At 52.9% G+C, this 12,247-nt stretch overlaps 1 protein-coding gene across 6 annotated transcripts in view; it reads right to left on the bottom strand.

Moving 5' to 3' along the window:
- Window positions 1-12,247, bottom strand: part of Mcf2l (MCF.2 cell line derived transforming sequence like) — a 147,239-nt gene that overhangs the window by 86,132 nt on the left and 48,860 nt on the right. Inside the window, exon 1 of one of the 6 annotated variants that reach the window (XM_052162327.1) lies at window positions 4,950-5,379. The exons of the other annotated variants lie outside the window; for them this stretch is intronic. Within the exon in view, the coding sequence (XP_052018287.1) occupies window positions 4,950-5,040 (91 nt within the window). The 5' untranslated portion in view covers window positions 5,041-5,379. Of the gene's footprint in view, window positions 1-4,949; window positions 5,380-12,247 lie in introns of those variants that run through there. 6 annotated transcript variants of the gene reach the window in all.

Genomic DNA, 12,247 nt, shown 5'->3' with positions numbered 1-12,247 from the left:
CACTTAATATTAGAGGCGTGGTATACAAAGCATAGCCCCCATCTGGCGTGCTCACACAGCCAATCTACTCCTCTAGGGTCAGGACCGGAAGAAGTAGATGAGGCTTCAGTGGACAGAGGGGCAGTCGGAAAACCCACCCCTCTGCCCAGGCATCTAGGCAAGGACAAACTCCTGAACCTAACCAGCAGAACACATGGAGGTCCCCACTACTTACAGAGTTCAAATCTAGTGACTGGCAAGCCCCACCACTTGGATGTCAAGGACACCTGTTTCCCCAAGGTGAGCACATTCTCACAGTGGGCAGAGCAGGGCCTGGGGAGGTTCTAGATGTTACTATCCACATTCCTCAAGAGAACAGACTCCACAGGCACCCCATAGGGACCCCACAGAGACTGGGATCCCCCCAGAGACCCCAAAGACAGCCTGCAGGGACCCCAGCACAGGTAGGCTGGGGTTTGGGGGCCTCTCCAGACTGGCACTGGCCTCAGTCTAGGCCAAATGGTGGCCAGTGGCCTGGGGAAGTCAGAAGCTGGTCAGAGGCCCTTCCCAGCCTCAGGCTAAACCCACAGCATCCATATCTAGTTATCACAAAATTACTACCTTCAACCAAGCTGCCTGAAATTTAAAAATGATAACAATCCCCACATTTCCTCAGAGCAGGAAGCGCCTTCTTACAAACAAGTCCTAGGAGCACGGTGAGGAAATGTCTCTCACCAGTGTTTCCCCTGTGAACAAAAGCCCGATAAATCAAACAGGAGGCTCCTCCCACCTCCCAGCCCTCTGCAAGCTTCTTGCTTTAGAGTTAGAGCAGGATGGCCACGCCCTTCTGCTGGCTCTAACTTCTGAGGCATGGAAACCAGGAGTGTGGCTATCAATGCTCATGGGCAGCACCTTTGTACAAGTGGTCTAGCCTCATACTGAATGTTCCTGTTTTGAATAGTCCATGGGCAGGACCATCACACCAGTGGTCTAGCCTCACTGGATGTTCCCCGCTTTCAATAATATGTCTGTTTTCTACAAACATGGCGAGCCCTGGCCTGAGCCAGGAAGAGCTTCAGCTCAGGGGCCTGTGCATCTGGTGTAGGAAGGTCACCTGTCTCACAGCAGCCAGCGGGACATGCGTGGTCCTAGCCTGCGGGGGTGGGGGGGTGGGGGGGGCTCTCCTGGACAGCAACACTGTAACCATAGCGTGACCCTAGATGGAATCCTCCTGAACATAGAAGTTTTACTATTCCTAGCTGGCTGTTGTGGAACATCAACCTAAGAGTGCTGATTTTCTTAAAGAAAGAAAAAAAATTCCAAACATGGTATCTCCTGAGAATTCTTACAAATGTGTGTAAACTGCTGAAGAGAAGGATTCTCCCGAAATCCTTTGCAGAACAACTTTCCTTCACACCTGACTTTATGTCCGTGTCTCACCTTGAGCTGCGCTGCCCAGAAGCTCAAACGTGATCAGCATAACCCTAGCGCCCCAAAAACCTTTGAAGTACCCTTTGCACGTATGGTGTGCACGTGTGCACGTGTCCCTGTGTCCTTGCAGGTGCACTCAGAGGCCACAGGTGGGCACAGGACACTTCTTCTGCTAGTCTCCATTTGTTTATGGAGGCTGGGTCTCTTGCTACACTGAGAGGCAGGGCCACTGTGTCTGACGGTTCTGCCCACAGGACTCACTGATGCATCCAGTCTTTGGTTGTGTTTGTTTGTGTTTGGTTTTGTCTTGTTTGTTTTGCTGCTGGGATCCCAGGTGCTGGGATTACAGGCAGCTGCCAGGCCTGCCTGGCTTTTCCATGGGTTCTGGAAATCCACACTCCGGTCTTAGGCAGCTGAACCATCTTCGCAGGCCTTTATCTGCTCCCTTTAATTAGTTCTGGCACTGTTTAAAACTGTCTGTGCCAACCTCAAACATGTTTTTACAGAGAGACTGTCTGGATTCCTAATAAGACGGGTTTTCGGGGGGACACACCACTGGGGCGGGACACACCACTGCGGGGGGGGGGGGGGAGGGGGGGGGAGACACACCACTGTGCTCTTGGGCCCTGCTTCCCAGGGACTCCATGAAGGCTGACGGCCAGGAGATGGACCTCTACTCCTGGATAAACTGATGGCACTCCACTTCTGCTTTATCAGGAAATTATAACCTTCAGCCATACTTTCTCACACTATCATTTACCACAGGGAAGGCTGTGGAGGCTGGCTCTGACTCATGATCTACCTTGAGACTGAGTGTTGTTGGTGCCTGGCCCAGTAGAAACAGCGGCAGTGCCCGAGGGTCTGTGCATGACGGTGTGTAGAGCAGCACACCATGGATGGATATGTGAGTGGGGAAGGAGGGCAGAGGGATGTGGATGGGGTGGGGGAGGCCAGATAGGGCCTGGCAGCGCAGAGAAGCTGCAGGAGGTCACACCCACCCAGGCTGCTATATGTTGTCATCAGCACTCACTACCCAGGTGATGGGTGACGTTAACTGACAGAGGCTCTCACGTGGTCTGCCCTGGGTCGGGTCTGGGCCACCGTGGCAGCCCAGCATGGGGGCTTTAGGGAATAGAGTGTACAGATGGGGCCTCAGCTGACTTGCTGAGCTTGTGAAGGGTAGCGCCACACCCAGACAAGGGAGTCTAGTCAGCATCAAAAGGCAAGTGAGACTCTTCCCCAGCCCAAAACTGTAGTGTCCGGTCCCAGAACTCTGCTGCCCCTGTGTCCCCTCCATTGTATGGTGCTTAAGACTTCTTCATTGTTTCAGTATTCATCAAGGAGTGTCAACTAAGGAGGGCTCCACAGTGCCTTAATGGGGTGGCTGCCCTCGGCACAGGCGGCCTCCGGGCAGCCATGCTCCCGAGGTGGGCACCTGCGTCTCTGGCCCCTCCCCTCTGAGTGCCTTGGTCTTCCGGTTTAGAATCCATCAGGTCTGCCGTGGTCCAGGGTTGCCATGCACACGTGAAACGCCCTACGAATCAGCAGTAAATCCCCCATGGACTTCTGTGAAGAGAACGGCCGCTCTGCCCATCTCCCTCGCCAGTCCAGACAGCCCGCCCCTCGCCTGTCTTCACCCTTTGTCACGACGTGGCGTCCCTGTCACCTGCCCTTTCTCATAACTCTAACTCTGTGTCAACATCACTAGCCACGACTTCACCTCTGATGATACATAAGAAGATGGCTGCAAGGCCTTAGGAAGGCTCCAAGTGGCGGGCAGTGGTGGCGGGCAGTGGTGGCGCACACCTTTAATCCCAGCCCTTGGAAGGCAGAGGCAGGCAGATTTCTGAGTTCGAGGCCAGCCTCGTCTACAGAGTGAGTTCCAGGACAGCCAGGACTAAAGAGAAACCCTGTCTCAAAAAAATAAATAAAATAAAATAAAATAAAAAAAGAGAAAGGCTCCATGTTCCAAACAGCCATGACACACGGAAAACTGGACTCCAGGGTTTACTGCCTGCACAGGCGCTCAGCATGGACAAGCAAGCTCTTGGCTGTTTGAACTGCAGTAGACCTGAGTTGCACGCAGTGAGCCGCAACTGCTCCTGCAGCACCTGCCAGAGCGACCGCTCTGCAGCAACTGCACTGACTGACTGACTGCGCTGAGCTGCACCTGTCTAAGATGCGCTTGCACCAGAGGGAGCTCATCAGACAGACTCCACTGAGACACAGATGGGGAGGCAGAGCCAGGACGGCACCCCAAAACGGACATCAGCACCCTCAACAGGCAAACCAGTGAGTGACATTTGAGTAATCTCACGCGTGGCCCAGGACACCCCGTATTGTGAGGGAATGATTGGAGAGTCTCCTCACATCCATGTTCAGGGCCTGCGGGGGCTGCTGGCAGGAGGGCACTGATCGCCCCGGGATGCGCCTCACAGTGCTAGGATTAGCTTGTCCTTTGTCACACTCCAGTCCTGCCCTTCCCTGGCACTGTGCTGGGCAGATGTCAGAGGATTTGATAGGGTGCCTAGGGTCCTGGCACCTCAACCCAGGTTATCTGTGCCCATCTAGCAGGGCATGGCCTCGCCCACCGTGTTAAGGATACTTTCCGTACCCACACAGGAGGGCAAGGGCTCTCTCCCTTCTACCCTGCTATGCCCATGCTGGTTCATGAGGCATCCTCAGGAGATGAATCCTGGGGTGGAAGGTAGATGAATTTTAGATCATGGACCCCCAAATGGCTGCCCTTCCTTTGCAGCCGGAGCTGCTAACAGGCTAGCTCCTAGTGGACTGCTTATCCTTCCCCCAGCACATGCAAATCTAAGATGGACACCAGGAGGCGCTGGTCCTTTATGTCCACAGTGGGACATAGTAGAGTTCAGCGATTATGGCTGACACCCTAAGGATGCTACAGGAGCCTGAGGTCAGAGACCACTGCAGCCCCGGATTCCCTGGCAACACCTGTATTCCCAGGCTCCTGGAGACAGAGTCTTGGGTTCTCTGGCAGGACCAGAACTCAGCCTCAAGGCACGTGCCCAGCTCCAGCGACTGGAACGCCCCCACTTCTCTGGATGTTAATGTGTAAAACATTAGTCTGAGGTTGAGAATTCAAACTGGCCGAGCAAGTGTGCTGCTCCAAAGAGAAACTGAACTGGGAGTGGGGTGGGGGTGGGACACAGCCACCGTGACAATAGGACTGCTGGGGACCTGGATGGCCTGTTCTGCCCGGGGGGGGGGGGGGGCAAGCCCCACCGGCCCTCCAGACAGTGCATCATGGCGGTGTCTTCACTGTCTGTCCAGGACTCGCACCACCACAGCTGCTGAGCCAGGCCCTCAGACCAGAAGACAAAGGAAGTTCAGATGAAGCCAGACCCACACCCAGACCATCTTTGCTTTGAACCCAAAAGGTCACCAGACATGTGTAAGGGTCCTGCAAGTATTGCTCATGATATTTTGAAATGTTGAATTATCACAAGAAAGTTTCTGGAAGGGGACACCTGTCCTAAGTCCCCAGGGAGGTGTCATTCCTCCTGACTCACCTGGCTTGTGGCGCCCTGGTGCTCCCCGACGCTTCCTTGGTAGTGACCAGAACCGCCGCCCGGCCCCCCGGGACGCACCCTTTTCTGCCATTGCGTTGCCTTCCTGACGGTTGAATCTCTGATGCAGAGGCCCAGTGACCCCTCAGGACCACTTGTCAGCCCAAAGAGCCCTGAGGTACCCGCGGCCTACAGGTCTTCACTAGGGCAGTCAGAAGCTGTGGAGGCACCAGCGACCTGCAGGACACACCTGGGTGCTGAGCCGTCACGAGAAACAGGTGCTGACGTCCCAGTGACCTTGAGTTTTACCAAGTCATGAGAAAGAATGGGGTCAAACGGCCTCCTGGTTCCCAGCCTTCCCTCAGTCCCTAAGCCAGAGGAGAGGAGCCACACCTGCAGCCCTTCTCGCAGGCAGAGGCTGAGGGTGCAGGATGCCTCCGCTGCTGGAGACCAAGGGAGAATGGCTGAGCCCGCCCATCTGTGCGTGGGTCCTGGTCGCTTCCTTCCTTAGACAGGGGCTGTGTGGACAGAGCTGCAAATGTCAGGGAGCCGCTCCGGGCAGAAACACCTTCCAGGCTTCAGGAAGTCTCAAGTTCAAACAAACAACTACAAACCAGGAGGAAGGGAGGGGCTGGCTGTAAGCTTACTGAAATAAATCGGGACGTTTCCCAGTCTGCTGTCCAGCCCTCCACAGAGGAAACCGTGAGGCGCCCAGCTTGGCAGGGACACTTTCCATGGGACACTCTGAGCCTCCCAAGCCAGCGGCTAATGACCTCTGCCCTGGTGCCCACAGATGATTCAGAGGGACAGCAAGGGGACAGTCCCAGAGTTTCCAGTGACCGCTAAGTTGGGAGGCACCGTCTGACTCCATGTGTGGGCTCGTCCTAGGGCCTCAGACCCTCAGGTCTGACACCCAGGCTCTTCATCTGAGCACTATGAGATCACAAGCACGCCAAACGACTGACACTGTCCATCTTCAACAGCCTTATTGTCCAGGCGCAGGAGACGGTGTGGAGGGCTGGAGTCAGTAGCTTCCTGAAAGACCTGCACCACTCCCCTCCTGCCTCAAAAGCCCACACAAAGAACGGAGCCCCATTTACAGCAGAGCAGTGTTTAACTGGCTGCTGTTTCCTGCGAGTGCGCTCGGGGTTGTGTGCACACTGACTTGTCTTCCCATGGGGTTCAGGGGATAAGGGGTGGGTGCTTCCAGCTGTCAGAAAGGAGCTGAGGGTCTCACTGTCAGTATCTCAAAGCATGGCTCCTATGCAGAGGTGTCTCGTCAGATCCATTTCTGAGTATGACAGGTGAGTGTGGCCAGCGGGGCTAGAAGAGCTAGCAGTCCCCTCCCTCTTTCTCCTTCATAGACCCAACCCTGAGCTGTCCTCCTACCCCAGCAGACAGGACCACAGACAGACATGAGGATGTGGCCCCCACAACACAGACATGAAGAAGAAACCCATTACCCAACCAGGAGGAAAAGCTTGGCTGACCTTGCTCGGCCTGTGCCTCACCTCTGCCCTGGTTCAGGCAGATGCTGGCGCTCACCTGGAATCACCACAGTAGGGAAGAAGGCACATCTGATAGGCCAAGCCTTTCAAGATGGCGGCCTTAAACACTAGGTCCCACAGGAATCACCACAAGCAGTCAGATGCAATCACAGGTCTGGGACGATGATGACTCCTCTCCCCATCCTGCCCTAGCCAGGCGATGACGTCGTTGTAGCACACACGGTGCACACTGTGGGTCTGGGGCCTTGAGCCCAGCGCTGAGCAAGACAGAGCCTGAACACTCACAGTTTCCCCTTCAATACTATCTCCACCAAGTGCACCTGGGCCAGGTCTGTCTTCTTATGTGTTTTTAAAATGCCATTAAAACATTTTTCAAGGACCTGTCTTGAGCTGGGTCTGGTGACACATGCCTTTAATGCCAGCACTCGGCAGGTTTCAAGAGGGCAGACTAGTCTATAGAGCAAACTTCCAGAGCAGTCAGGCGATACAGGGAAACCCTATCTCAAAACGGGAGAGAGGGAGAGAGGGAGAGAGAGAGGGGGGAGAGAGAGAGAGAGAGACAGAGAGGGAAGGGAAGGGAAGGGAAGGGAAGGGAGACCTACTCCTTCCACATGACGCATCCTCCTGGTCCTGAGAGACTGGACCGGAGCGGCAGCAAGGCTTACAGTCATGTCGGTAAAGAAGATGGCAGACAGGTGGAGCCTGGGAGCCGCTTGCCAGCCAGCATAACCTAATCAGGAAGCCCCAGGTCCCAATGAGAGATACTGTCTCAAAAATAACGTGAACATCTCCCAAGGAACAGCACCTGAGGCTGCCTCCAACCCCCACATATAATACCTGCATATGCACACACGCGTGTACACACATGCATGTGAACACACAGGAACACACGTGTACCCACGCACCCATGGACACCCATGCACTCACAAACCATGCATGCACGCACACCCAGGACCGGAGCATGCAGTTAAGCCTTCAATGCTTGCCTATGATGTGTGAAATCAGGTTCATGCCCAGCACTGCGAACAAACAAGCAAGCCTTCAAAGACGCAGCATCTTCACAGGACGGGTCCTGTGTGGGGTGCCAGTTCTCCACCTAGTCTGCTACCTGGTCAACAATTCCATTAGTGAACATTTAAAACTGGTTCTTTACTTCACGGGTTAAACAGTACAGCTATGTGGCTTGCCTCTCAAGTTGAGAAATTGGATTTTATGCTTTGGGGACTGGCTTTGTTTCTTTAACAGCATTATAGAGGGAGTAAAGGAAAACCCAGAGCATTTACTGAAAAGCCAGTGTAGAGCCACCAGAGCCACCGAATCTCCGTGACTTTCAGAAAACAATTGGCGGGTCTGTGTGTCCCAACTGACTGCTTCAAACTTTCTTGAATGACTCCTCCCAGATATCTGATTCCTAACATTTGCGATCTCTCAGGATTTGGATGAGGACAGAGGGTCCTTTGAGGCAAACAGAAGCCCTTACTTTATGGTCTCTTTAGAGAGCTGTGTGCTGAACTCCAGCCCAAGCCCTCTGTGCCACAGCCCTAAAAGACTCTCCTGCCAGAGGGTGGCTCTGGTGTTATCAGACAGAAGACCATCATCCACAGTGGGCCACAACTGCCCAGACGGTCTGCAGCCACAGGGTGCAGTAGGGCCAGCATTTGACCTGAGTGGGCAGGATTTTTGCAAACCCAAACCCAGCCCCTCCTTTCTGCAATGCTCAAAGTGTCTTTTAGCCTCTGCCTTTGAAGTGTCTGTGACATACTACAAGTCACCAGGGTATCCCCAGAGACAGGGCTTAAGAATCCCAAAGGCATCAAAGCTTGTGATGCTACATCCTTGCAGTGATGTCATGCTTGCACAGTACAGCCACCCATGGAGCTGGATGCATCTCCAGGTTATGAATGACGCCTAATATTTCCCTCAATCAATATCTGCTTCCCAGTTCCCACCGACTGCTCCTCCATGTGCCGCTTAGACCCCTGGGGACAGGACGGTGCTCTCCAAAGTGTAGTGTGTACAGCCCAATCTCAGGTAGGTGTTCCTTTGACAACACCAGAGAACAACAACTGACATTACATTGTTTAACAAGAAGGGAGGCTTCCTATCTAGATGCCCAGTTGTTCCGTTGACCATGGAGGCTCAGTACTGCCTCAGTCACCAACAGCACAATGAGCTGCCTAACAAACGGCACCAACCCTGCAAATCACAGACCCACGTGATCTCATGCTCCCAGCTCTGGGTGACTAGGAGGTCTGCTCTGCTTCCTTCTGAACCAGTCTATAGATTGGGAAAACAGTACACGCAGGTCTTGGTATGAGCCAGGGAAACGGCCAGACACTGGGGTCTTCACTCACAGCCTTATTTTTTGTAATAAGTATCAGCTTAAGTATTTCATCAATTAACTTTCATATTTACATTCACAGTCTCCATTACAAGATATCACATGTAAGCTATCTCGCCTGAAGGCTGCAGAGATGGCTCCGTGGTTAAGAGCACTTGCTGCTTTTCCAGCGGGCCTGGGTTCGATTCCCAGCACACACATGACAGCTCACAACTGTCTGTGAATCCAGTGCCGGGAGCTCATGAACAGCGTTTTCTGGCCTCCTTGGGCACCAGACACATGGCACACACACACAAGCTCAGACAAGAGACACTCACTGTAAAATAAATTCATGAAAATAATCTTAAAAGATGCTTTGGTCTTTGTTCTCCGCCCTAAAATGCTGCCATCCGCAGCCTCACACTTTGAACCTGTTTCCTTAGACACAACAGTAGCAGCACTTAGTATAAGTTTTTCTCTTTTCTATTGTAGTTACTGTATTTTCTTTTGTGTGTTTGTACATGCATGCATGCATGCATGAGTGTGTACATGCGTGTGGGTGGGTGTGTGTGAGAGTTTGTGCGTGAGTGGATGTGTTTGAGTGTGTGACTGTGTATGCATGTGGGCCTCTGTGTGTGTGTGTGTGTGTGTGTGTGCAAGCACGCATACATGCCCATGTGCTCACACACTGAGGCCAGAGGAGGGGATGTCTTACTCTATCACTCTGCGCTGTGATGCTTTTCACCAGAGTTTCTCTCTGAGCCCTGCTAGGCTGATGGTCAGGGAGCTCCTGGGATCTTCGGGGCCTCCACCCTGCAGCACTGGAGTTATAGGCATGCATTACACATATGACTTTTATGTAGGTGCTGAGGATGAGGATTTGAACTCGGGCCTCCATGCTCACACAGCAAGTGCTCTTACCCACTGAGGCATCCCCAGACCCACACACTGTGTATTTTTATATGACCTGCAGACACTGTGACCTGATTTACAGTCAGGCAAGTGGATGCTTACTATGGGTGGGTGGACAGACAAATGGATAGATGGCATAGGAAATAGTTCACAAGAGGGGAACAAGTACCAAGTTACTACCTGGCCAACCCTTATCTGTGACAGTGCTTTCCCCGTTCATGCCTATTCTGCAAGGTAACTCAGGAAAACCACAAGCTGTCTGAGAAGAGACCAGAGTGAGGAATCCTTTTACAGTTGCTGGGCCTGTGTCTGTCAGGGTCACCACAAACCATGCTGGATGGCTCTGCTGAGTCCTTGGAGTAAGGATCCAGACAGTTGGAAAGACTCTCTACTTCAGCCTGTCCTGCATCCCATGGACAAGCACCTGGTGAGCAAGAGCCAACAGCGAGGACTGGACTGGGAGATGCTCAGGGAGCAATGAGCTTGGACTGCGAGCATGAGGACCTCCTGAGTTTGATCCACAGGACAATGCTCGGCACAGTGGGGGCAAACGGGAAATCCCAGTGCTGGGTGGCAGAGGAGGGTGGATCCCTCTGCCACCAGCCTAGGGAAATCCTCCAGCTCCAGGACAGTGACAAATCCTGTCCTCAAAACCAAGGTGAATGGAAGGTGCGGGAAGAACCGCACCTGGAGTTATCCTCTAGACTCTACACACAGGTACCTGCACACACACACACACACAAACACACACACACACACCATAAAGAGAGAGACAGAAACACACACACACACACACACACACACCACAAAGAGAGAGACAGAAACAGAAAGACAGACAGACAGACACACACACACACCACAGAGAGACAGAAACAGAGACACACACACACACATACACACACACACACACACCACAAAGAGAGAGACAGAAACTGACAGACAGACACACACACACACACACACACACCACACACACACCACAAAGAGAGAGACATAAACAGACACACACACACACACACACACACACCACAAAGAGAGAGACAGAAACAGAGAGACAGACACACACACACCACAAAAAGAGAGACAGAAACAGAGAGACAGACACAAGCATACACATACACACACACACACACACCACAAAGAGACAGAAACAGAGAGACAGACAGACACACACACACACACACACACACACACACCACAAAGAGAGACAGAAACAGAGACAGACAGACACACACACACACACAGAGAGAGAGAGAGAGAGAGAGAGAGAGAGAGAGAGAGAGAGAGATTGAGAGAGAGGGGCAGAGCTGATAAAACACTCCTCTGTTTTCCAAAAATTCCGCCAGGGCTCTACCACTGTCGGGAGTGATGTTGGGCAAAGGTAGAAACAGCCCGTGCTGCAGAGCACTGTCCTCCAAGCAAAACAGCCATCTTCATCCACGGCTGTGGCTACCCACAAGAACCACTCAGAATCAGGCCCGTATGGAGAGAGCCACAGGCCCTCGTCTGGGAGAGCGCAGCTCTCTCGCACACCTCTCCCCTGCAGTCTGCGCTAGCTGAATGTGGCCTTGTGGCTAGAAGATGGAAGGTTAACAGAAGGCAGAGCTCCATCCGTGCAACCATGAGGGAAGCCAGCCGTTCTGAAATAACACTTTCCACGATACGGCGCTCTGGGGGTCACACACACTCTATAAATAACCCGTGTGCTGTTAAATATGTATGACAAGCCCGTTGGGCCTTCCAGTTGGCTGTTGCTGGAACTGCGCTTTGGTCCATGTCGGTGTTCTATCTGGGAGTAGTCGTATTTATTTGCATCTCCCAAGAATAAGTTCATGTAGCAGTTTCCTGGTATCTTAGGTGAGTGCTTGCTCCTCCCCTCACCGTGACATAGTCTAAGCCTCTGGAGTATTAGGAATCCAGGTCTGGATTCTAGTTTCAGCTTTCTAATTCATAGATTTGGGAAGACATTCATCTCTTAGGAATTTAGTGCTCACCCTTGGGCTCTAAGACAACCACGCAGACATCATTTTGCTCCTGTGTGTTCTATATGCAAAGCCCAACACATCAGTTCCCTGAAGAGCCAGTGCATAACTCACAACCACGCATGTGCAGCAGGGTGGATGCTGCTCGTCCCTTTCCTGAGCTGCAGACATCTGGGATCCCTTGGGAGCAGCATGGAGCTCAGCGGAAGTCTGTCACTGCCCCAGCATGACAGGTGGCCGCTGGAGCTGTCGAGGTGACTCTGCAGAGGTGGCATGTCACTAGCAGAGCTAGGTGTCTCTGTACTACAGCCCTGTGACATTGCCCTTTAAGTAAGCGAGACAGCAGCATGTTAGTATGAATGTGTGTGAGCGTGCAGGCATCCTGCGTGAGGTACAGCTGTGGCGAACACAGGCCTGTATGAGGTAGGGCATAGAGCCACAGGCATGGCGGCTCACTGAGAACAAACAGCCACTTTCAGAAGGTTGGCCAAGCCTCCTCTGAGGACTCTGGGAGTCAGGCAATGGTCAGCCATGTTGGCTTCAGCTCTGACAGTGCCAAGTGAAAACATGCAGGCATTG

This window comes from Apodemus sylvaticus, chromosome 18 (assembly GCF_947179515.1).
Source record: "Apodemus sylvaticus chromosome 18, mApoSyl1.1, whole genome shotgun sequence".
Classification (NCBI taxonomy): Eukaryota; Metazoa; Chordata; class Mammalia; order Rodentia; family Muridae; genus Apodemus; species Apodemus sylvaticus.
Note: the sequence above shows the minus strand (reverse complement) of the source record. Positions and strands in the feature narration are given on the sequence as shown.